This window comes from Orussus abietinus, unplaced genomic scaffold, assembly GCF_000612105.2.
Source record: "Orussus abietinus isolate OABI.00-Male unplaced genomic scaffold, Oabi_2.0 scaffold13, whole genome shotgun sequence".
In the NCBI taxonomy this organism is placed as follows: domain Eukaryota; kingdom Metazoa; phylum Arthropoda; class Insecta; order Hymenoptera; family Orussidae; genus Orussus; species Orussus abietinus.
The window spans coordinates 1,957,263-1,981,724 of record NW_019394887.1 but is presented as its reverse complement, the minus strand read 5'-3'; the positions used below and the strand labels follow the sequence as shown (position 1 = coordinate 1,981,724).

General features: G+C 38.6%; 7 protein-coding genes and 1 long non-coding RNA gene across 11 annotated transcripts; 5 read left to right on the top strand and 3 right to left on the bottom strand.

The window, feature by feature from the left end:
- The first annotated feature begins 2,631 nt into the window (after positions 1-2,631).
- On the top strand, positions 2,632-5,547 carry LOC105698333 (G patch domain-containing protein 4). 2 transcript variants are annotated; one of them, XM_012422513.1, is made up of 5 exons: positions 2,632-2,757; positions 2,841-2,986; positions 3,077-3,199; positions 3,492-3,669; positions 3,742-5,547. In XM_012422513.1, the coding sequence occupies exons 2-5, from the start codon at positions 2,914-2,916 to the stop codon at positions 5,396-5,398; spliced, it is 2,031 nt and encodes a 676-aa protein (XP_012277936.1). In that variant the 5' UTR covers positions 2,632-2,757; positions 2,841-2,913; the 3' UTR covers positions 5,399-5,547. The 2 variants fall into 2 exon arrangements, with proteins under 2 accessions (XP_012277936.1, XP_012277945.1); XM_012422522.2 differs by having other exon boundaries at positions 2,643-2,757; positions 2,852-2,986.
- Positions 5,548-5,686: 139 nt separating this feature from the next.
- On the bottom strand, positions 5,687-7,881 carry LOC105698354 (translational activator of cytochrome c oxidase 1). The gene is made up of 5 exons (XM_012422541.1): positions 7,798-7,881; positions 6,906-7,130; positions 6,480-6,723; positions 6,200-6,359; positions 5,687-6,135 (listed from the first exon to the last, which is right to left on the bottom strand). Exons 2-5 carry the CDS (start codon positions 7,084-7,086, stop codon positions 5,938-5,940), a joined length of 783 nt encoding a protein of 260 aa, XP_012277964.1. The 5' UTR covers positions 7,087-7,130; positions 7,798-7,881; the 3' UTR covers positions 5,687-5,937.
- On the top strand, positions 7,873-11,299 carry LOC105698347 (homocysteine-responsive endoplasmic reticulum-resident ubiquitin-like domain member 2 protein). Of its 2 annotated transcripts, none has more exons than XM_012422530.2 (4): positions 7,873-8,210; positions 9,053-9,420; positions 9,736-10,065; positions 10,437-11,299. In XM_012422530.2, the coding sequence occupies exons 1-4, from the start codon at positions 8,076-8,078 to the stop codon at positions 10,696-10,698; spliced, it is 1,095 nt and encodes a 364-aa protein (XP_012277953.1). In that variant the 5' UTR covers positions 7,873-8,075; the 3' UTR covers positions 10,699-11,299. The 2 variants fall into 2 exon arrangements, with proteins under 2 accessions (XP_012277953.1, XP_023289173.1); XM_023433405.1 differs by lacking the exon at positions 7,873-8,210 and adding an exon at positions 8,294-8,391.
- A 60-nt stretch (positions 11,300-11,359) lies between these two features.
- On the top strand, positions 11,360-17,632 carry LOC105697808 (TBC1 domain family member 31). The gene is made up of 4 exons (XM_012421474.2): positions 11,360-15,668; positions 15,940-16,409; positions 16,699-16,928; positions 17,203-17,632. Exons 1-4 carry the CDS (start codon positions 14,277-14,279, stop codon positions 17,499-17,501), a joined length of 2,391 nt encoding a protein of 796 aa, XP_012276897.1. The 5' UTR covers positions 11,360-14,276; the 3' UTR covers positions 17,502-17,632.
- Positions 17,633-17,774: 142 nt separating this feature from the next.
- On the bottom strand, positions 17,775-19,210 carry LOC105697830 (adenine phosphoribosyltransferase). Its single transcript, XM_012421516.2, has 4 exons — positions 18,990-19,210; positions 18,564-18,795; positions 18,343-18,421; positions 17,775-18,114 (listed from the first exon to the last, which is right to left on the bottom strand). Exons 1-4 carry the CDS (start codon positions 19,070-19,072, stop codon positions 17,975-17,977), a joined length of 534 nt encoding a protein of 177 aa, XP_012276939.1. The 5' UTR covers positions 19,073-19,210; the 3' UTR covers positions 17,775-17,974.
- Positions 19,211-19,421: 211 nt separating this feature from the next.
- Positions 19,422-21,731, top strand: LOC105697835 (retinal rod rhodopsin-sensitive cGMP 3',5'-cyclic phosphodiesterase subunit delta). 2 transcript variants are annotated; one of them, XM_012421530.1, is made up of 6 exons: positions 19,422-19,464; positions 19,528-19,630; positions 19,698-19,744; positions 20,343-20,405; positions 20,483-20,740; positions 20,809-21,731. In XM_012421530.1, the coding sequence occupies exons 2-6, from the start codon at positions 19,586-19,588 to the stop codon at positions 20,888-20,890; spliced, it is 495 nt and encodes a 164-aa protein (XP_012276953.1). In that variant the 5' UTR covers positions 19,422-19,464; positions 19,528-19,585; the 3' UTR covers positions 20,891-21,731. The 2 variants fall into 2 exon arrangements, with proteins under 2 accessions (XP_012276953.1, XP_023289202.1); XM_023433434.1 differs by having other exon boundaries at positions 19,459-19,630; positions 20,540-20,740.
- Positions 21,732-21,839: 108 nt separating this feature from the next.
- Positions 21,840-24,401, top strand: LOC105697824 (homeobox protein ARX-like). The gene is made up of 3 exons (XM_012421503.2): positions 21,840-22,929; positions 23,588-23,790; positions 23,914-24,401. Exons 1-3 carry the CDS (start codon positions 22,719-22,721, stop codon positions 24,238-24,240), a joined length of 741 nt encoding a protein of 246 aa, XP_012276926.1. The 5' UTR covers positions 21,840-22,718; the 3' UTR covers positions 24,241-24,401.
- Positions 22,795-23,682, bottom strand: LOC105697845. The gene is made up of 3 exons (XR_001103886.1): positions 23,581-23,682; positions 23,117-23,274; positions 22,795-22,917 (listed from the first exon to the last, which is right to left on the bottom strand). It is a non-coding gene; the product is annotated as an uncharacterized LOC105697845 (long non-coding RNA).
- Positions 24,402-24,462: the final 61 nt, after the last annotated feature.

Genomic DNA, 24,462 nt, shown 5'->3' with positions numbered 1-24,462 from the left:
TTCCTCCATTTCGATTAGAACAGTCAGAAAGTGAAGAGACGGGACAAGGAGATAATAAACTACCCACAGATAATAAATTTGGAATCAAGCAAAAGATCGCTTTCGATGTATATACGCAAACAGAAATTAATTTTATCGTTAATTATAATGGGTTATTATCTATGAACGGTCAGCTTAAAGCTGACAATGAAGCTTTAAAAGAAGAGGTTGAAGCTTTACAAGTTAGGGTATCACAATTGGAAAGTCTCGTTGAACTGAAAGATAATGAAAACAGCCGATTACAGAATGGAATTAATTCTGTCCTCACGAAGTCGCAAATAGAAATGGTTGTAAATAAAAAGAAAAAGGTCGAATGGACCAATGACGATATTACCAATGCTTTGACGATCAGATATCTTAGTAAGCGTTGTTACCTCTACTTACGAGATACTATTAATTACCCTTTGCCCGCCATAAGTACCCTTCAACGATGGGCCTCGAAGATCGATATGCGAAGAGGCATTCTAGGAAACGTTTTGCAAATGATGCGAATTGCAGGAGATGCCATGACAGACTTTGAAAAAATTGTGGTCATTCATTTTGATGAGATGAAAGTTAAACACCTTTACGAATATGACAAACAGCAGGACGAAATAGTGGGACCGTATTCTAACATGCAGCTTGTTATGGTTGGTGGAATGTTTTCCCCATGGGAACAACCGATCTACGTTGATTTTGACAAACAAGTTACAAAAGAACTATTATTTGAAATGATCTCATTGTTGCATGACATTTCGTATAACGTGGTTGCCTGTGTTTCGGACTGTGCCAGAGGAAACATGGAGTTGTGGAAAGAACTGACAATTTCGCCAGAGAAGACTTACTTCCGCCATCCAGAGACGGATGACAAAATTTATGCATTCGCTGATGCTCCACATCTTTTGAAATCGATAAGAAACTGGTTCGTGGATTCTGGCTTCGTACTGGATGATGGAACCCAAATCTCGAGCCAACCTGTTAAAGAATTTATTCAATCTATGGATAAAGAAACTAGTGCAAGCTATAAGCTAACGATGCAACATTTGAATTGCACCGGAGCTAAACGGCAAAACCTTACGGTAGCCACTCAGTTGTTATCGCACAATACTGCAGCAGCTCTGCAACAATTTCTACCAGGTGCCGATCAAAACCTTGCGAGAAATGCTGGAGTTTTCATCGAAAGAGTTGCATCGTGGTACAGTGTCATGAATTCACACACAGCCGATACTACTGTATTGGAGGAAAAACCTTATGGCTTTGACTTGGAGAGACAAGACGAAGCACTGGATTCAATGTATGAAATAGTACGAGACATGCGAGTGCCTGGAAAGAAAAATTTGCTGATGTTCCAGAGAGGCATGCTGGTGTCTATTGCATCATTGAAGTCACTTTTTGCTGATGCGATACACAAGTATTCTGCGGAGTATATATTGACACAGCGTCTTAGTCTAGAGTCGTTGGAAGGTTTTCTATCCCAAGTGAAGACAGGTGGAGGACCAAATGATCATCCTACACCGTTGGACAGTATTTACAGAATTAAGCTCTTAATTCTCAGGAACAATCCCGGAATTTTACAATCAAACGTTGGCCCGAAAGAAATTGTACAGGACGAGTCCATCGAGATAGTGACCGAAACAGATATTCAAGAAAATTATGATGTGCAACAGATCGAAGTGGAAGGTGCTGATAGTGATCTACTGTTGTTAGCATCGAGCTCTTCCACTCTCAACCCTGTTGGTACTTCTTATACTACCTCCGATAGTGATTCCGATGACATCAGATATATTGCTGGTTGGCTGGCAAGAAAGTTTAAAAATAAGTATCCCGACCTAGAGGATCAAACGTGTAAAACGAGAAACGAAAACGACTATGTATTGCCAACGTGGTTGCAACATTTGTCACAAGGAGGTCTTAGAGAGCCATCGGAAGATTGGTTCTACAAGGTAACGTTGATGGATGTGATGTTCTGCCAGTACCACAAAGACGGAACCGTGAAGAAAGGACCTAATGTGACTAAAGAATTGACAAACATAATTAGTCAGGAATATGGAAGCGTCATACCAATGGATTTAATATCAGCTTTCGTTCGACAAAGAACACTCATCCGATTAAAGTACAACAACGTAAAGCTGAAGGAAGACACGAATGTAGGGGGAACGAAGAGGAAAGAAAAGAAGACTGATGATAAGAAAAAGAAAGATAATGGTACAAATGGGGCAAAAAGGAAGACTGGGATGAGGCAAGGTAGAGGAGGTAAAAAAACAAAGAAAACTAATGATTAGGAATGTGTTAAGAAGTTATTTATTAATACTTGATGATACTAATGCAAGGAAGTATTTCCAACAATGTAATTATACTTTTGTAATAAAATCTACAGCTTTAGGTATCTCGTATCTTTTATTAGAAATAATTTCGTGCACTTTAATTGTGCGATCCCCCACCAGAAATGTGTTGCGCCGCCACTGAGGGGTAGCAGGTGAGAAGTACGTTAGCCACCCGCACCAACCACCAGGGAGCAGCACAGGACCGATCGCGCGACTCTGCCCGTAAGCAATCTCCCAACTCATCTCGGTTTCTAGTATAAGGGTATTCCATCTTCCAATTTATCTCTACTGTTAATTTATGGAATTGCGGCTACCGGATGGCGGGGATGATAACAACTGGCAACGGTTACCATTTATGATAGTGTAACGTGCATTAAACAAAAACATATTTCTTCCCACTCGTGTATAAGTACCGGTAGGTGTACACCTTTACATAGTGTATTTACGTGTGTATTTTTAGTCATTAAGTTTATTAAAAACTATTTTGAAAACTTTAAGTTCGCTTGAAGGCATCGACGGGCTGGTGGAAGAGGTTCAGTGAAATAGCGTGGATTGAAAGAATTAAATAATCATGTCTATGCTTGCCGAGCCTAAACGTAAACAAAGGTGGACACTGAATCCAAGAGGGAAAGCATGGAGCGACGGTAAACATCTAATTAAGACTTGATATCGATACTTATCAGTCGGTTATAATTCATAGCTGTTCCTAGTATAATTATATTGTATTTTTGTAGATTCAAACAAATTTGGACAAAAGATGTTGGAGAAAATGGGATGGAGCAGTGGTAAAGGACTTGGTGCTAAAGAACAAGGTGTTACGGAACACGTCAGAGTTAATTTCAAGAATGACCAGCTTGGTAATGTATATACATTTTCAGTGTATCAGTTAGTACAATTACATGAGTTTATAACAACCGATGTTAAGCGTTGGATATATACCGTTGTATACTGATTTTAAAAAAAATTAGTATAGTAACGGTAAGTCAACAATTGGATATAAGTACATTGTTAGGGATGAAAGACACCTGTTCGATGAATATTACAAATGTTTTGGAGTTATAACTTCGATTTTCCTAACTGGCGGCGAAACCATGTGTAAATGTATTCAGTAAAACTATATTGAAATTAATATGATTTATTCCTTTTTAGGCGTTGGTTTTAAAAGTAAGGATACTACTGAATGGACTCAACAGCAAGTAGAATTTGATGATTTGTTGAAACAACTCCAGAACAATGATGCAGAGACTACAAAATCAGCAGAATCTGAGAAAGTTGCAAATGATGCATCGTTAGAAGTGAAATCCCAGTTAAGTCGCGTGAGAGTCCAGTAAGTATTCAATTTAATGTAACCACTAAATAAGAAACTAGATAGAATTTTAAAGAAAATTAATATTTCCAGTTATCGTAAATTCACTGCCGGTAAAGATGTTAATAAATATAGTAGCAAGGATCTTGCTAGTATTCTCGGGAAGAAGGATTCGGTTGAACAACCAGAATCCCAGGAGCACTTAGATGATATCGGTACGGAAGACTGTACCGCAGGTGTCGTTACAGTGAAAGGAGGAAGTATGGAAGATTACTTCAAGAAAAAGCTGCCGAATTTCTATCAGCAAAAAGGAAACGGTAAAGATGAAAAGAAATCGGACGGTGAGAAACAAGGAACTGCTAAAAAAGTGAAAGATACTGGTAGCATGTCGAAAGTAGTGGAATTTTCCACACAGGAAAGTAATTGTGCTTTCGATAACCCTTGTTTAGATCTGAATAGTCCTCAGAGAAACACTTCAAAGAAACAAAAAAATCCCTTTGTTTTTGAAAACGAAGGCTTCAATATGAAATGTAACGAACCCGAGACACCAGTTAAGATTAAATCTGAATTGAGTGACAAAGGTAACGAAGGTTTCATCAATCCTGCATTAAATTTAGAAAGTCCAGCAGATGATTGTCACAATGGCACAGAATTTGAAGTCTCTCGAGCAGAATTTGGCATTTGTAATAGTGGGTTAGATTTAACCGATGAGTTAACTGGAAAGAAACATGTTACTTTTAATGACGAAGTAGAGTACAGTGACGGTACAACCAGAGAAAGGAAAGGCAAGAAACTGAAATTGGATAAGTTTGAAGTACTGAATGAAAAAATGAAAAAGAAGAAGAAGAAAGAGAAGAAAACTGTGGAACCTGAAATTAAGGGCTTCTCAAATGAGGCATTAGATGTGGAAATTATATCTCAGGAAGTTGCTGACAATGAACAGAATGAACGCAAAAGTATCAAGGCACGAAGGAGGAAAACTCGCAGACTGTCGAGTCTAGAGACGATCATCGAGGCACCAGAAGAAGATACAAAAGAATCCAATAGTGTAGTTCCAAACGAAGAGCTATCGGTTGAGCCTGATTCCTCAAACAACACTGAATCTGAAGTAAAGAGAAAGTTTAAGAAGAAAAAGCGTACAAATCTTAAACAAGAGACGCCAATTATAGATATAAATTCTTCTGATGATGAAGCTGTAGAAATAATAAAAGAAGTTTCAAAGAAAGCAAAGAAAAAAGAAAATCCACCTGATGATTCGAACTCTAAAAGAAAAAAGAGAAAAAGGAAAGACGAAGTAGACAATGTATATGACGAGGAGTGTCAAGTAGTGGCGACTGATAAAGAAAATGCCGAACATGATTCTAGTCAAAATGAAGTGAGCACGCCGAAAAAGAAAAAGAAGAAAGAGGAAAAGAAACCTAAAGAGTTAGTTGAAGTTGACACAACTCCGTATACTCCTCAAGAAGCTCAACAAAATTCAACCAAGCAAGAGGATACGGTGCAAAAAAAGAAAAAAAAGAAGAAAATAACAACTTCAGAAACGTGGGACACTCCATCCAATGAAACCAACGAAAATGTTTCGGCAGAATCAACCGGTGATACAATAGTACAAACTCCTACCGAGAGTAGATTGAAAATATCCAAGAAAATTCTGAAAGTTTTGTTCATTCAAAGTCCAGTTCTTCATTTTAACGGGTCAAATATCAATGAAATCAAAGGCTATGGTAGCCAAATGGAGAAAGCAAATTAAAACATAATATATCAATTTATATAATCGTCAGCTAATATTTATTGTCCGTACAATAATTTGAATTGGTGTTTACTGAGTTTATTGCAGTAATGAATCAAAAATCATTTGATTAGTTGTACATATATATAATGATTAACGCGTGCATAGGATTAACAATGAATGAAGTCCAGAATGTGTGTAATAAATGTACAAAGTATTTCATAAATATTACTTTGGAATTTATTGATAATATAATCATTCCATGGGACAAGTAGGATCATAGGAGAAACAATCAATATGAATCAAAGATAAGTAACAACGTGTTTCTTTAATACAGTTCTTTGCTCACATTAATATTAACTTTCTTGTAAAAGATGGGACTGCTATGAATTAGGATGTATATTCAATAGTTTATTAAAATTACCTGATTCTGATGCAGATGCATGTTTTAGTATGATCTCAACTTCTTTGTAAGACTTGCGTGTAGATATCGATGTTCTAGTATTCAGTACATGGGAACATTTTCGAGTACGTGCAGGTGAGAGACAATACCTTTGCTACTATGCTATATTATCAAACACTTTAGTAATAGTTTTCATCGTTTGTAGCTTTTCATAGAATTTATGAACTATTTCTAAATTCTCCTCGCTTAGATTAATGTAAGTTTGAGGTATGTACTCCTCCTCTGCTTCGACAATATTGTAACTTTTCTCAAGTATATTTACAAATTTTTTAATTAATTCAGGTTGGCATATAAACTGAAAAAGAAAATATTAAAACCAGTATAATCGTATGGCGATCCAAACCATAATTTAATACTACCTGAAAGAGTTTCTCTCCGTCCCTTTCAATTTGTTGCACGTCATCGATTCCAGCATTTATTGCAATTTCTTCTGCTGCACCTAAATCGCCTTTTACTTCTGTCAGAATTACACCTCTACATATAAAATGACGCAGTGCCGAAGAATCTCCAACGGAAAACCTGCGAGTTGCAGTTTGCAAAAATCAGCCCCTTGAAACTGGTGTCAATGTTTTTAAATTGACGGGGTACAAAAAGCAATACACAGCTTTTCAATCAAGGTTACAAGTAATTTGTACTTGCCCTAATTTGTTAGCTATGGTTCTTAATTCCACTTTGCTGTGTGCAAATTGGTCCGTTTCAAATGATACAACAAAACGGGAACTGGCAGGTCCTTGAACGTCAATTACATACGTCTTTGACACTTCTTTTTTCACCGGGTCTCTAAGAATTGAGTCTATTCGTGTAATCGGCATATTTGACTTTTTTGCCCGTTCGACAACATTAGCAAGCTTAGTATTTTCCACCGGCTTATTACTCTTGCCCTCTGAAGGAAACATTAAAAACCTTTACAAATAAGTTGTTCAAATCAAAATAAGATCCGTCATATCGTAAAGCTATTACATGTAGTAACATTAATTCTAAAGCGATGGTTTAAAATAAATATCGGTACTTCAATACTTATGAATACAGGTAAAAATGAATTAATAGAAGGAATTGTTGACGTGCCTAAAATTGCAATCTTCATTTGCTTTGCTAATTTAGTGAAGAGGAAGTGCCTTTCCATATCTTTTTCAGCTTTAATGTGTCTAATGTTCGACCACTTGCTGTGTCCTGCGGAACGTTTACTTTCCACCAAAACAGTTATCAGTCCTCTCATTACAATTACCGGGTTTAAAGTTCTATTCATTTTGCAATGCAGGTAAAATATACGAAAATAATCCTGGGTTTAACCTACAAGTTGCATTATTATCGCATTAGATTGGCCGGCTTGCCGCACCGCGGCGTTGCCATCGTCAGTTGCATAGATTTCAAACTTAAACCCAGAAGTCTATTAGGCTTGGAGAAAAGATTAGTTTGAAAATAAATCATCAAATTCACGAGTAGTGGCACTTCTATCGCATTAAAATTCATTCCCGCGAACTTTGAATTACGGCCAGTGTTGGATAGATGTAATACGTAATGTAATATATGCCATATTGGAAACGTAATTTACTGGTTTTCTACGATTTTTTACACTAAACTCCATGGTTTACATAACATACGTCAAAAGCCTCGAAAAATGCGAAATTACCCAACCCTGATTACGGCTCTCTTATCCTATTTCTCTCTATCACTATCAATAAAGAACGAGCTTCCGTACACGCGGACCAATCAGATGCTGCCAAATACTCGATTCCCGCGGCACGTTCGAATTTGTAACTCGGAGCAGTCGGTCCAAAAGAATCGACGATGCTGATTGGCTGAGCTATCCCAACAGCCAATCAGCGACGACTTCGCGGATGCGTCGACCAATCAGAGCGCCGCATTTCGCTGGGTCAACCTACGCTGAAGACCATACACGCTCTTTCGGTGACGTCTACCCACATGAATACATAATATAATATATCTATATATATACCTAGTCTTATCAAAGTATGTATATAGAAGTCCTCCTCGAAAGGCTCCTACGTTCGACGTAGCGAAGCTTCGGAAAATAAATAGAACGTCGTCGATTCTGGAAGATCCCAAGTGGAGGTTAGACGAGGAGCGCATTTCCGTATCGGGAAATCCGCTCGCCAACGCGAATTAACGCGTCTTGTCTCGTGTCTTGGGGGACGCATTTCGAGGGGTGCACTCGTCTGCTTCGATTTGTTCCTGAACTGGCAGCTCAACGTAATAAGGAAGTCAACCCGCGAAATGGAGGGAGCGGTCGTGAGGTTAATCGTGAAGGCACCTAATCAGCAGATCGAAGACCAAGTGGTCAAGTGCGATGCTGCCTGGACCGTGGCCAGACTTAAGGATTACCTTTCCGAGGTCTACCCGAGCAGACCAGTAAGCCAATCGTTACTTCCTATAGGCTGGACCTTGACCTTCCAGAATTATTCCAGCATGGATTATGACGCAATTTTCTTACACTTGGAGTAGAGATTTATCGTAAACCTGATTAGTACCTTCTGACTCGGAGGGGAAATGCACTCCAAAATAGTTTACATGCACTCTGGATGATGTCATGGTATATTAGATTGCCTATTAGGTTCTCTGTAATGTTATTACAATTTTCACTGATTAAAATTTGATGCTTTGTTTTCAAATAATGAGAGATTTATCGTAAACTCGATTAGTACCTTCCGACTCCAAGGGGAAATGCACTCTAAGATAGTTTAATTTATCTAAGAAGCAGGATAATCACGTAATTAGATTCAAGCCAGTGATAATGTGCAATGGTATAGAATATTTTTCTTTCATATTGGACGATGACATAGTAGGTGCCAAAGCAATAAGAATTACAAATCATGCGGGTCGATTATATCATTATAGCATGTGCTCGATGTATACGAATGATGAAAGCGTTTGATAGTTTAATGTGATAGTCAAATAGTGCGTTGTTATTGAAATGGAATGATTTGATTCAAATTGAATAACTAGATTATAGTAAATTCGTATGATTTTTAAACGATTTTAGTTAACATTTTCTTAAGCTATAATTTATTATCCTACAACTTTATCGTTATCAATGATGTCAATTAAACTGTTAGATAATACTAAACCTTTTGGGTGCCAATCGACTTCATTGTCCTTTATCTAGCTGAACTTTTGTATTCCTCGATACTGAAAACATTAATATCATGATAAACGATGAGTTTATATGGTAATTATTATGTGTTTCTCTACAGAAAATTTCCGATCAAAAATTGATCTACTCTGGCCAATTATTAAACGATACAACGTGCTTGAAAGATGTTCTTCGTCAGTATGACACAACGGAGGAGCAGTCATTCACCATGCATTTAATCTGTGCATCCCACAACTCTTGTACGGAAAGGTTGAGAAACGAAGACAGTTCACCAAGCTTAAAAATGAGTGCCTCCGAGACTGTTGCTAACGACACAAGGCAGGAGAGATTTCAAAGTCATGCTGTAAACTCCAGTGGAACAGAATCGTCTCCTTCAATGTCACCGCAATTTTATGGGCAACTTAATGGTCAACAAATAGCTTGGATGCAAGAAGCCTATACACGTTACCTAACGCAGTACATGCAGTAGTTAGTATTTTATTGTCATTCTGAAGTAATTGTCACTCGTCAGTTATTTTCGTTGATCGTTAGATTACGTCTCTTAACTGAGAAATAAATCTATATCAAGTCATAGTGTCAAAGATTGGCGTTAAGCTGAAGTGAAACACGTCAAGAAATTTAATCGACGTTAGTATAATTATAGTGAAATAGAAGTAAAACTCCAATTTTATATCACTTGTCTATCTGGGTTATTAATACAAAGTAACAATCACTGATTAATCAGTTTCAGATGTATGGATCAAATGACTGGTAGGATTACTGACGTTTAATTTATTTCTACAGTATGACTGCGCAAGGAATTCAGCTGCAGGGCAGCGTACCTTACATCCAACCAACCAATGCCAATCCTACCGAAGCAGGTCGTGTCACTCCGTTGAATAACAACAACGTTGACAATGAACAACAGCCTCGATTAGCAGCTCAAGATGCAGTTGAAGCTAATCCGATAAACAACAATCTTGGAGGAGACGATCTAGTTATAGGGCTACACCGCGATTGGCTCGACTTCTTCTACGTGCTCTCCAGAATCGTTATTCTCTTCAGCATAGTCTTCTTCTACTCGTCTCCTCTAAGATTTCTAATAGTCACCTTTCTTGGCTTCGCCATTTACTTGTAAGTTTTTACGATGCCACCTATTTAATAAGAATATCCTTCGATCGAGTCATAACTTTACGTAACGTTACATTGGTGATCGTAACTAAATGCTTCCCTCCGAAGAGAGATATCTTTTACGTTTTTATCTATACATTTGATATATAAATTATCATAACTCATACCAAGTAACGTGTGGAAATTTGTTCTGAGACTATCAAGGTCTTCATTCGGAGACATCGGATCTCTTAGTGTTCTGAAAGAGTCATTTTATATATATGTAAAAGTATCATATAACTTCTCCAAACTAGATGCACCGAATCGTTGGGAAGTTCAGCATGTGATTATGGAGGATTTCTTGTAGCGGCTAGCTAATCAAGGATGTTTTGCAGGTACCAGGGTGGTTTCTTCCGGGTACAGCCGATCTTGCTGGACAATAACGGCCGAGTGGAGAACAACAATCAAGTGTTACAGAACGAGGCACAGGTGATGCCTCAACAGCAGCAGGCCGCACCTGCAGGCATGCAGGCGGAGGCGAGGACAAACGGGAACAACGACAACGAGGAGGAGAGGCCAGGTCCCCTGGCCTTCACGTGGACCTTCTTCAGGTCGTTCTTCACCTCGCTGTTCCCGGACCAACCGAACGTCATTTAATCCTGCCAGAAATCCGCCGCACCTGTGCAAGCACCTCTTCGTTCCCCTCTAATATTTCCGTTGTTCATCCGACGATTCGGCGGTTCGAGAGGCAACTCTGGTGATCCAGGCCAAGAGTGCAAATCCCGGGCGAGTTTCGACGACAGTCCACAAGCTGAAGGACTGTTCAAGCCGAGTTTTGGAGGATTTTCAAGAATAACCGTCGAGAACGGAAAACGGTGAACCAGGGAGTCACCCGAGAGCCGTCCTGGCGAGTCCTTAAATTGTTAGACTATCTGAAAAACCGATAACATAGGGGAGAGATCCCGGACGTTCGAATGTTTGAAAAAATCCTGGGCTATTTGGAAAGCTCATGTCGACGGTTCAAATTGGGCCTAGCTCTTGGAAGGGGATCGCTCGAGCTGTTCCGCAGACTCGAAATGGCTGACCATTCAAAGACTTCTCAAGTTTAAGGTGATGTCAAAAGGGCGCCAAAGAGGTTTGGTTTATAAAACATTTCTCTCCATTCGGTTTACCGAATAGTTGGAAACTTTACAGCGTGAATAGGGAGACTATAAGGAAAGTCCTGAAACTCGTGAAATTTCAATTCTTTTCAAATTTGTTTATAGGTATTATAAAAATAGTTTACAAAAAATGTAACTTCGCGAGTTTCAGGACCTACCTTAGGGTCTCCATATTCACGATTTAAAATATGAAACGATTTGAGACACCCAGTTCGTAGGAAAGTTTTATGAACAATTGAGCTTTCGGATGCCTTGAAAAGGAAGCAGGGACTCTAAGAACTCTCCTGGCTTGAGGAATAGGATGCCATTTTGAGCTCGGATTAAGTGAACCCAGTATTTATTGTAAATTTTTGGTACTCGAATGAAGATAATCAAAAATCGGGGTGACAAGGTCGACGCGAAACATGGTGGGGTAGAAGGCTCGAGCAATCGGGGGATTTTCGGATATCGAAGACGCAGGCGAAAGATCAAAGATAATCCGAGCCTGATGCCCGGTTTCACCAACCTCGGTTAAATCCTTGATTACCTAACCGTATGGTTAAAGTTAACGTCTAAATTAATCAGGGATTAAAAGCTTAAATGTTCCACCCATGGAGTAGTATAAGGAGATCTAACGACATTTATTGAAATCGTCCCCACTGTAGGGGTTCAAGGTGTTCAGTTTTTCTTTTTTTTTTTTTTTTGTTTATCCAAGGCCGAAAGCGCCACCTCGATGAAATTTTGCAATTAAAAGTTATCGTCTGTTAGTCTTTATCACGTTAAAATCATTACAGTCTGTATATCATATTGATTATTAGTATCTTATCTAATTATCATATAGATTATCGTTTTGCTTAGCGTATCTTAATTGCAAGATTAAAAGCATTTTAGGTAAATTACGGCGATAGGACATCTTGTGGTCGTGTAGTTCCCTCGTTTTCCGCAAGTGGTGCTCGCATCGTTGATCAGAAAACATCTGAAATCATGGGTCCCGATTCTAAGGCTACTTTCTGTGGAACCGAAAGGCGTTATATCTTCTTTTACTACTTCATAGTTCCACCACATTTATTTAGGGAGTGATTAACTAATCGTATACACCATTCTAAGTAAATTGAATTGTCAGTAATTGGCTGATTATCCGGTCGACTAGAAAGCAAGATAGATGTGTCCTTGTCGCGAGAAGAAATCCTCCTAGCTTCCTGCAAGAAGTTATTTAACATGTGCTAGCCTCAAGGAATAAAGTTCCTTGGGTTAAGAATTAACATGAAATATTTCCAAGCGTACTTCGATCACTAAGAAATTGTAAATAAGATTAAGAAATGGTTTTCATCCGTTTCCCCACAAGATGTTAATACATAATCAAGATAATGCATGTTTTCCTCGCGTTTGTTCAGCTTTTAGATTGAAGTTTGATTAACTTAAGCTAAACGATCTAATTTCACTGGTTGATCTAAACGGCGGTTAATAGGAATTAACCTGCCGTTAAAATGTGGTGGAACGTGAGAAATTGTAAATAAGATTAAGAGATCGGTTTTATCCGTTTCGTCAGGCGATGTTAATACATGATATCAAGATAATCCATGTTTTCCTAATATTTGTGCAGCTTTTATATTGATGTTCGATTAACTGAAGCTAAATGTGGTGGGACGTCCAACTCGTAACCGTGGATTAGATTTTTAACCGAGGTTAGTGGAACCGAGCATGAGAGAGCTTCGGAAGCTTTCAGATAAAAGTTAACGTAGGAACGAAGAAGTGGTTGTGTTTAAGGAGGGGACGTATTTCTTCGCCCGGTGTCGATGAACCAAAGGAGAGAATATAGGAGGAGGTGGAAAATAAGGAGAGAAATCGAGGAATCCTCCGGTAATCCCAAAGCCGACGAGGAGGTCGCGGGTCTCCTTGGTTGAGAGCCTTTCGAGGAGGCAGTCTTACGATATATTTCCAGTGTACGATATTTTTTTATTTCCGCATCTCCGTGACGAGGCAACGATGGGGTAAATATATACCGTGTATATACATATATGGATATAAAGGATGTCGGACATTATGGAGTTCAATGTTTCATAGACGGATAAAAAGTAGGGATTAATGAGGAGAGGTCGCTCTTCCGCTGGAATATGGAAGGAGATAAATGCGAATAACAGAGAAATTTAACGAAAGAAGGGAAAAGAATGATGGCTAGTGCAGGAGATGGAGTGCCAAGAGGCTCGAAACGTAACGCTAATTTATAAAATGTGGTTCCACCGTTGCAATAAGCTTTATAAAGGTCCGCGGAACTAAACGTTTATTGTTGAGAGGATTAAAAGATAACTTGGGAAATTAGAGATTAACTTGCGGAATTAGAAATAAACTTTGAGAGGCGCATCGATTGTTCGCGCGATCCGTTGCCGGTTGGTCACGGTGTGTAAAGAGCATAGTCATCAGGCTGTCCTAGTTAATACCTCTTGTAATTTTCCTAAGCGCATTGTTCTGTATATAAATAACGAATAAAAGACGTCAATACGAAGTTCCTGGTTGCCTGAGACGTGCTCGGTTGGAATCAATTGCATTTTGCTACCCAGGAGTGAAATAGGAGATATTTCATAGACGTCGGTAAAAATGATTCTTCTAAATACCTACGTTGCCGACGTTGGTATTTATCTTGACAGCCGTGTCTAATTATATTGATTGATCTATTAGAGGGGCGTTTCACTTCTCCTTGACGTAGAGCTTTATAACTGGCGAGCGTTCCAGCTTATTGTGTATTCCAGCCGCTGACAATTCCTTAATTGTATACTCTTGTAAAATGTGCAGCAATGATTTAACCGAGGTTTCGTTGTGTTGTGTAATTTCTTCGAATTTGAATTACCCGCTGCTGCTAAGTAGGCATTTCCTCTAGAGCTGAGCTCTGATTGGTCGTTGTAAGTTGCCGGCGAGTTTCGATTGTTGCCGCCATTTTTAAGCGTCCCTGGCAACCGGCTGTCAGTGGAGATAGGGATAACCTCAAAACGAATTGAAAATCAGGTATCTCATTGTATGTTCCTGCAGAATGTGTCCCAGTGATTTAAGGGCGCGATCGAACAATTTCTTCAGAAATTTGTACAGATAGCATATCTCAATATGAACGGAGATAAATGGCGGAGTATTGAGAAATTAGGTAATGATACTTTTAGGGTTAGAGCAAGCGGCGGAGTGCCTTTTCAGAGTGAGACAAGTTTCATGCAATTGGCGTTTGATTATGAGGATGAGACTTTGTTAGCTGTAGATTTGAAAGGTAACCTGTATTGTGTCGAGATAAATCATGATCCTCCTCGCTACAAAATACTGGGACTGGTGGGGCCAGCGACGTTCATAGAGTTCTCGCCAAAGGACAAGAGCGAAGTACTTATCGGACTCAGTAATTCTGACATCAAGGTCACAAAATTAAAACATGTGGAGGAACGTTGCTGCATCCTTTCGGGCCACCAAGTCCCTCCATCGAATGCTTCCTTTTATGAATCGTATTGTCTGACGTCGTCGAACCATGACGCAATAATATGGCATCTTCCTTCCTGCTGCAAGGCGCATCAACTTCGCTTGAATTCAAAGACATCGGCAGTTCTAAAGACAGGATTCTCAAATCTTGGACATGTGGTAGCACTATATCGCAACGATGTCATTCAAGCATGGAACTTTCCTCGACTGGATGTAGATTCAAAGATTCACATTAGGCCGATGGGTCTGCGCAATATCAAAGATTTTGCCTTCACTAGAGATGGAAGAGCATTGGCTTTGGGAGGATTTCAGAGCAAAGTACTAATACTTAGCACCCATGATTGGACTCTCATAAAACGATTCGAGCTACCAAACAATTTTGTGGGAATAAAACGACTGGTTCCAGTTTCGACACCCCTTGATGGTGGTGCAAACAAAATAATCGCAGTTCTGTCTTCAAATTGTGCCTTACATATGTTGAATCTCGCAATGTGTTCTCTCGATCCTAATCCAAGAACACCAGTCGAAGGCGTCTTAAAGTTCAAAGTCTCTCAGAGTGGCCGATATCTGGGTTATGTTAATAACAATGGCTGCCTAATAATCATGAGCCTCGAAGGAATATTATTAGAGGAATCTGCAGCCGTTGAAAAGATTAAAGTCTCTAGCAAACCTAGACTGGACACCCATAGCGCAAAGGACCACCTTCGCTGTGTGCATCGCGAGATGAAGGAGGAGCTGAAGCTTACAAGATTGCTTCCGATTCTGCAAGAATTTGGAGAGTATCCGAGTAAACATCGAGCACTGATATGGACCACTATTTTGGCTCTACCAGAAAATAGAAGTGCCTTTGCAAAATTGGCAAACGAACCTTCATTGCAAAGCTCTTCTTCGGAACTCTTGAAGGACTATCCTTTGGCAGATCGGACTAAAGCCAGCCTACTGACTACGACTGTCGAGTGCTTGGTCAATTGGTGCCCTCGTCTTTCACAGACTGTATATTTGCCTAAGCTTGTTTTTCCATTCCTCGTAGTCTTTCAGGTATTTACCCACAGTTCATATTTATAACTAGTTTCCTTGGCTTCGCATAGCAGTCAAGAAAACTCTTACGAAAAGAGAAATCTGAAAAAAATTCCAGGCTATAGAAAATTAACCATACCTTAATTATGTCAAATATAGGTTTACGATAAATTCTTTTAATTGAGAAATAAATATTTATAAAATTGAAATGCCGAACTTCGGCGTTAAACGTTCAGTGCCGATTGCACATACTTTTTAATGGATTTTATTTTTTACGTAAATTGTTTTACAGAAAAATCCATTATTGGCTTTTGAAGCTGTTCTGACTATTCTGATGAACTACTGTCAGAAGTGGTTTGAGTATCATCCACTTCCGCCGTTGAACATCCTTGGGATTTTGGAAAATGTACTCCTCGAAGCGGACCCCAAATTGTTGAATGTCTTCTGTGAACGTAAAGTGACTTCTACGGAATATGCATGGCCACTTTTACAGTCCATGTTCAGTGAAGTTCTCAATGGAGATGATTGGCTTGTTCTGTGGGATCATCTGCTTTCGTACCAGAAACCTTCACTATTTTTAATGTGCGCCGTAGCCTACAATATTTGCGCAAGGGAAACAATTATTCATCATTTGCACTCTGCAGAGGACCTGAAAAAATTCTACTCTAGTTATGGTCATGTCAGGGTTAAGAATCTTTTACAAGTGGCCAAGCGATTGGATCGAGATACATCATTCAGAATTCATCCTGATCGATACCTTGAGTAAGGATGAAAAAAGCCTAAAATACTTTCTCTAGCCAAGATGTACATTTTTAATGCATGTTTAATCGTTAGATAATTTAAGGATAAACATTTCTTTTAAGGTAATCATTGCGGTTTAAGTATTTCCATGCCATGAAGTTCCGTAACAAATTGTACTCCTGGTATACGCAGTGACAGTACTTTTCTAATTTTATTAATTATTTTTTATTGTTACAGAGTATAATTGTTTTCAATCGTCCTATGGCCATTGCTTTAAATTAAAATGAATCTTGACTGTCTTTATTTTAAGGAAGAAGTTCTGTTCGTTACCATCTAAGGGTCCGTATCCACCATTTTTGATACAACAGTATCCAAAACTTATGGCGGAGGAATATCATTTGGAAAGTCTCGAGAAACTCAAGGAAGAAGAGAAGCATCTACGAGAAGAAAAACGTGCTGCTGCGAAGCTTGCAGAAGAGAAAAGGTTACGAGCAGAGGCTGACAAATTTCTAAAAGAAGTCCATCAAACCAGATTGGACGGTAATTAACTTAATTTTATATTTATCACGATTATTTTTTATCTAGGTAAAATATATACAATCATATAATAATGACTGCAATAATGTCATCGATCAATCATTCGGAAGATATAAATACTTTCTTTATACCATTTCTTGCTTAAATTATTTATACTATTAACTTTAACTTATATTGTTACTTATTCTTGCTTAAATAACCTCCTTATACTCTTATTTGATACTATATTATTACTTGCTTAATTGTAAAAGTTATATCATCGAAGATTTTTGTTCAGCTGTTCGCAGGAGTTACTCACAAATGATAAGAGATAAGGAACGTTCATTGGAAGAGATTAGAACTGGAATAAGAAAATACTCCGAAGGAGAATTTGAAGGAGAAGACGAGGAGAGCCCAACATCTTCTGGAGTCGAAAGTGGTACGGAAGAAATTAGAGGTGAAAGTCGATCTACAAATAGAGAAAGATCTGCTACAAATTATGAAAAACTGAGAAACGAAGTCAATCAGCTAGAAAGCGAAGTACAACATTTACTTCATGGTACAGGACCTCGCCCATCCAGGATATTTCAAACTTGAAGATCCTTTAGCTCGAAACAATATAATTATTATATAAACATTGCAATGTTTAAGTCAGATTAATGTAACAAGACTGATGAACAAGAATTAAGTAACTGTTAGTACAAAAATAATAAATTGGTCAAGGATAATCAAAGATTGACCTATCTTTGTTAAGATAAAGTGAAACACGTTAAGAAATTTTGATAAGTGAAAAAATTGTGATGAGAAAAATTAATCAGAATTGTATGCATCGTAACTAGTGCTTTGTCTGGTTAAATAAGTAGTCATTTATTTACCATGGAAGCAAAACTTTATTAACGCTACAAATACAAAAATAAAACTTTCGTATTTCTTTCATTTTATTTTGCTTATCAGGTACTCACGCATGTACAAGTGTGTATCGTTTACGAAATGTTATATACAAAAATTAAGGTTTTTCAGAATTTTGTGTAATGGTCTTGAAATTCTTAAAACCTTGATCCAGTTAATATTTAATCATATTGAATAAGAGCATGAACCGGAGCATTAAATCTTGAACGACCATTCAATGAAAGCAATTCTATTAGTACAAAACACTCCACGATGTCTGCTTCTAAAGATTTCACTAATTTTACTGCTGTCGCTAAAGTGCCTGCAATAGGAACGAGATTACATTCTTCAAATGCACATTTTAAATTACAAAAAGAATTTAAACTTTTAAGATACGCTTAAAACCCCAATTTTAATGAGGATAATGATGTTTGTTAATACAAAGGATTGACTTTAAAATAATAACCAATTCCCTCCTAGTTGCAGAATGTAGTTAAATAAAACATTCCATAGATAGCATGTCCTAAAAATTAGTTTGCGATTTACACACCTCCTGTAGCAAGTAAATCGTCCACAAGAAGAACTCGTTTTCCTTTGAGTTTTGGTTCTTTTTGAATTTCAAGTACACCCTGGACATATGACAAAACAAGTGGTAAATTTATAATCTACTAAGCCTGGAATAAATAGATTAAATATCTTCATTGTACTAATTTTCATTCGCTTACAAAGAAGAAAGCGATAAGCAAGAAGGTTTATCAACGTTTCTCTAACCTCTCCGTACTCCGACATAAATGATTGCTGATAAACATTGCCTGGCAGCTTTCCTTTCTTCCTTATGGGGATGAATGGTTTGCCTATTTCTAAGCAAATCAACGGTCCGATTAAGAAGCCTCTAGAGTCAAGCCCTACCACAAAATCTATGTTTAGCGATGCAACGTGTTCGATCAATAAATCTTTCATCGCTCGCGTTGCTTCTACATCTTGGAAGACGCTAAATATATCTCTGGAAACAATACATTTCATATCAATTATTTAAACATTACACCGTATCAATTAAAATCAAGCATTTGCATGATTTCAATTGATACGGGTAATTGTAACGTGTAAATAAACGTTAATCGGCATAACTTTACATTGTACATAAAAAATAATTTTCAATTGCAAATCAACATTGACAAGTATAGACTTAAATTTTACCGGAATAATACTCCATCTTTAGGAAAATTCGGGTAAGACTTGATAGCGTCTTTGACGATTTTCAGTTTCTCATTTTTATCCATTTTTAATAGTAATCGGTGGTTGGTGCGGCCGGCTAACGTAATTACGCTAATACGTAATTCGGCGAATAAACACACGTGAGATGAAAGTGCGAGAAGTGAGCGCGCTCGTCAAAAATACGTAATAAACGCCCAGGGTTGGGTGATTTCACGATTTTCGACGTTTTTCACGTATATTACGTAAATCAAGTAGTTTACGTAGAACGTAGAAAACCTGGAGCATATCAAATATGGCGGACAAGACAGCGTAGGCAATGCGTCAGGATGATGCGAGCGTGATTCTGATTGGTTGTCCATCCTCGACGCGTTGACGTGGCGCACTCTTTGTGACATCCAACGCGCTCAGTGGGACTCTGGTTTCCTCTGACGTAGCGTCAAGCGAGGACAAGTAGAAGGTAATTATATCAAATTATGTCAATTAATATCAGTGATTGACTCCCACTAAGGAAGTTTGTTAGAGATTCAAGACTTGTCCGTACGACGTGCGTCGGTTGCTCAGTTAAACGCAAGTTCGAAATGGCTTCTTCGTCACCTGTTTCCATGGACGAATTCCAAAACTTGGTAAGACAGATCGATATTTTTCAGGATAATAGACATGGGTATAAACATTTTATTGTTGGCCTTTCAGTCAGTCTCGCTGTCTCGAGAAGATAAAATTCTCAGCGGTTTCCAGGTGTATCCTTTTCAAGATATCTTCTACAAGACTCTTCTCCCGGCTGTTGTGTACTTATAGGTTAGGGTTTACTGTCAGTGTCAACATAGTGAAACATGGTTTGTTTATTACTTATCCCATTTGTAGTCAATGCATAATGGGTTCTATCCGTGCGGGTAGAATCTCACATCGTGTGGATATAAGTCATGGTTTAATGTAAATTTAGAACGTGGCCCGTTTTTTTCTATTGTTTATGAAAAAATTTTATTCAAACATTGCGTAAGTTGGAATTCTCTGTCGCTTGATCTTAACAGCTTTGAGTATAATTCTTTAGACATTTCACAGACGTATCATAGTGAAAATGATGCTATATGTCGCTGCTTCGGAGAATATTGTTTGGGTATAAATTAATTGTACATATTTTATAATCGGTGAGATCAAAAACACGTGGTTTGAAATTTCAATGCTAAACGTCGAAGTTCTCATCGCTTTTTTTAATGTATGTTATAATTTATTATCATCAAGTTAAATTGTTGTTGAGCTGGACTTAAAAAGTGACACGATCGGATGCAGATATTAAATTTAATATTGTGAAACACTCCTGAACTATTTCTTCGACAGTAATTGGATAAATCTGAGGGATGCCGACAGTGGTAAAATTATGTGGCAGGGTACCAAAGACTTGTATGTATATTAAAAAGTCATAAACATTTTATGGGTTGAATATTAATTCGTAATGAAATTTTTAAATATGGTTTAAGGTCCTTTCCGGTCGTGGAACACGAAGCTCGAGTTCCAAAAGAGATTCTTAATTGCAGAGCAGTGTCCCGGGAGATAAATTTTAGTTCGAAAGAACCTATAGAAAAGTTTCGACTAGAGCAGAAGGTCCTTTACAAGGGACGCTGCCTGGAAGAGTGGCACTTTGAATTTGGCCTTGTTATTCCGAACAGTACAAATACATGGCAGAGTCTGATACAAGCAGCACCTGAAAGCCAAATGATGCCAGCTCATGTTATAAAGTAAGTCTTATTGTTTTAAGTATGTTATTTTTATACAAATTTTGTTAATACTTTATTTGATCTTGCAGCGGTAACGTAGTAGTAGAGACAAAGTTCTTCGACGGTGATGTTCTGATATCAACAAGTCGAGTTCGTCTTTTCTATATTTAAAAATAAGAGTGGACTGTTACTGGTCATCAACGGGATCAAGATCTCCAAGTATACTTTTAAGAAGGAGTGATGTGAATACTTGCAGTAAAGAGTTTATTTAATTTATTTTCGGGTTAATATTGTACCATTCGGTATGCTTACGTACTACGTCTACGTTAGATTTGTACAAACGTTCATTGTTTCATGCACATTTTATATTTCACACAAACATCACGAATCACCTACTGGAAAAATAGTATTGGTTTAGTAGGACTGCAAATACTTTTGTTTTCAAACGAAGGAATATTATCAGGAGAAATTATGATAGACTGAGCCGCTACCACGTCTCTTGATATTAGAATGAGCAATTGGTGACCTGAACTAATCTGGTGGTCGCTGTCCGAAGTCTTAGGTATGAAAACACTTAAGAGAACCCATTCATTCACTTTTTATCGAAGAATTAATTACACAATAGTATATTACATTACATAGTACATTCTTTGCAGCATTTTATTTGTGTCGATGTGAACTATTTCAGTGCTTTGGAAACAAATCGGACACAAGCTTTTTGAAAATGCATTTATGTGAACGCACACGTTTTGAATGAATAGAGCATCGAACACACATTACCTGATTTTAATATAGTCTACTATTAGTGATAAGATTTCTTATTATTCCCGGTTATTGACATTTTCTATCGACAAGTTATCGATGGGCTGTCGATGTATAAGGTGCCCTAAGGTGTAAGTGTTTTACACCGATATCAAAAAAGTGCATCTTTCTTTATAAGGACCAATGTCATCGATTTGTACATCTATATGTTGTGATACACGACACCTAGCAATAAATGTTATCAAACGTATAGTTTGTTGATATTGCAGCATCTGATTAATATTTAAAGCGAATTAACGCACCGATGGTTCTACATAAATGCCAATTTCATTTAGCATTTGATGCTTCATTAAAAACTATTTAGTGTTCTTCGGTAAAAATGCTTCGTCAATAAAGTTGCATTATAATTCTTATTATCGAGAGGACTTTTTTCCAAATTTCTACTTTAAAGAATAGAAACTTTTCCATTTTATTTAGGCTCTAAGAGAAGTTTCAACGAACCTAATTGAGATATTTTAATTAAATTTCACGAGCAACACGTTCTTCTTTAGGGCCTCCATAATCATGGCTGAAGTTTCAAATGATTCGGTGCATGGAAAAAGGTTTTATAAATATTTCATATTTAATGTTGAACAGTATATGACAAGGAAATGAATTAAAGGTAAAGTGGAACACGAGATTCTTCGTCGTGGAGTTCCAGCTCAAGGTCAGAAGACCGTAAGCGCTTTTCCGCGGCGCGAAATCTGAGAAATCGTTCCTCGGGATTTCTCAGCTCTTTCGTTCGCAAAAGCCTGGTCTGTCGTCGTACAAAGGCAAGAACACCTCTCTCCAATGTTCTCTCAGTTCTATTATTGATTCGCGGTGTTGAAGCGATACATTTTTGAGGCTTCCCTCGGCTGGTAGGGAGAGTGAGTCCTCGGGTGCTACCATCCCCTACTCAGTCGCACCTATGGCATACAGGTGTAAGTGAAAAAAAAGTCTAAGAGCGAAAGAGACCGATAAAGAGAGGAAAGAAACGAAGCTCGACCAGCCAGTAGAGCAAGGTGCTCCAGTGTCGAAGACTCCCCAACACTCATTGGGCAGAATTAGCATCATCGGTGCCCTCTTCGAAGCCTTCGACAGGCCTAAAATCAGAAGAAAATTAAAACTCGACCCTGGCCCGACTAAATTACCCTCGTATAAGTTCTCGTAACAGGCTTTAAAATCGTTTGCCACGATCCAGGAAGGCGAGGTCGAGATGGACCTCAAGGAAGAAGAGGAGAGTGCCAACGATGCGGAGAGGCAATTGTTCTTGGTGGGTCCTCCGAATGATCCTCTGGTCTCCGGAGGGCAGATCGTTGGTTCTGGTCCCTCGGACGAGATCAATCCTGGTGGTGATCTTCAGACGAACGCCCTCGCCGGTCTGATGTGCTCGCAATCTTCCTCGGTCTGCTTCCCTGTGAAATTCAGTAAGTGAAGAACGGCGCTTTGATCTAATTAACAGGTGTATCTCTCTCCCTCTAGCCTGCAGCCCGCAAGTTGGGGCAGTCAGCTCAATTAAATTATTGCTAAATGCATTAAGCGTTCTGGCCGAGCCCTTTCTTAAATGGAGTTAGGCGGACTAATCAGTTTAGGAGTTATGAGAACCCGTTTCACCTGTCGCATGGTGTAACGCGATTAGGCTGATTCGGTGAGGGTGGATGAAGTCAGAGGAGAGTAAACTCGTGGCTCCTGTTTCGGATAATGAGAGGCCCTCTTCGAGTCTTGTGATTATGGTATCGGCTATCGAGTTTGGGATTTTCATGGCTTCGGTGCTAAAAATAAATTCCTGTTATTTCAACTGTACATTTTTCTTTGCACGAATGTCACTCGCTATTAAACATTACACTAACACTAAGCTTAGATATCTTTTGTATATACCCATTTCTACAGTCTGGGATTTTTACGGCTTCTGTGCGGAAAGTAAATTCCTGTCATTCAAACCGCACATTTTTGCAAACTGCAAAATGCCTTTAAGACAGTTTATCACTTTTTTTTTTTTATTAAGCCTGTTATCCAATATCCAAAATAAGTACACGTAACTAATCCTGAGCCTATACATTTATAAACATTCTACTCACCTTGTAGCATACGACTTCTCTCCGAGTCCTGGAAACGAAGACCGACAGCCTTCCGGAGTAGGTAAAAGGAAGCAGAGGAGGTATCGAACAACCTTCACAAATTTCCAGTTGGAGGAGTTAGAGAGAGCCTTCCAGAAAACCCACTACCCGGACGTCTTCTTCAGGGAAGAACTGGCACTGCGAATCCAGTTGACCGAAGCTCGAGTACAGGTACTGCATTAGTTCAAACATGATCTCGACACCTTCAAGACCTCTTTCTCTGCTGAAGATACCTTTAACAAAACGATTACTACAGGTTCTATTCAAATTCATTATCAGAGATATTTTAAACAGGTATGGTTTCAAAACCGAAGAGCCAAATTGAGGAAACAGGAAAAACAGTGTAAAGTATCGACACACATGAGTCCTCACCTGCAACAGTCAGAATGTTCAGAGAGCCAGCAACAACAACAACAGCAGTCCGATCACTTGTTGCTGGAGCCACCATTAGGAAGTCCTCCTCCGATATACTTAGGGATGGAGTGGGCAGGATTTTCTCCTTACACCAATGCAGCAACTGCCTCTCCGCTGATAGTCAATGGCATGAGCAAGCCTCCGGAAGCTGACGACAACTCTCTTCTGGACCCTGACCTCTTGCAACTGAAAACTCCTCGTTCCTAATGTCAACGATACAAGTTGTAGCTTTAAAGTCTTCGGTGAATCACGATAGGTTCACTTTTCACACCACCGGTGACTTCGATAGAGGTTAAGTAGCTTAGATTTTTTCTCTTCGCATCCTTCCCAGGGTGAGACCCAGATGAGACGTTAGTACTTCGGTTAAGATCGTTCCACGTTTCACGTTCCACGTTCGGATAAGATCCGTCCAACGAGTGGCACTGTTCA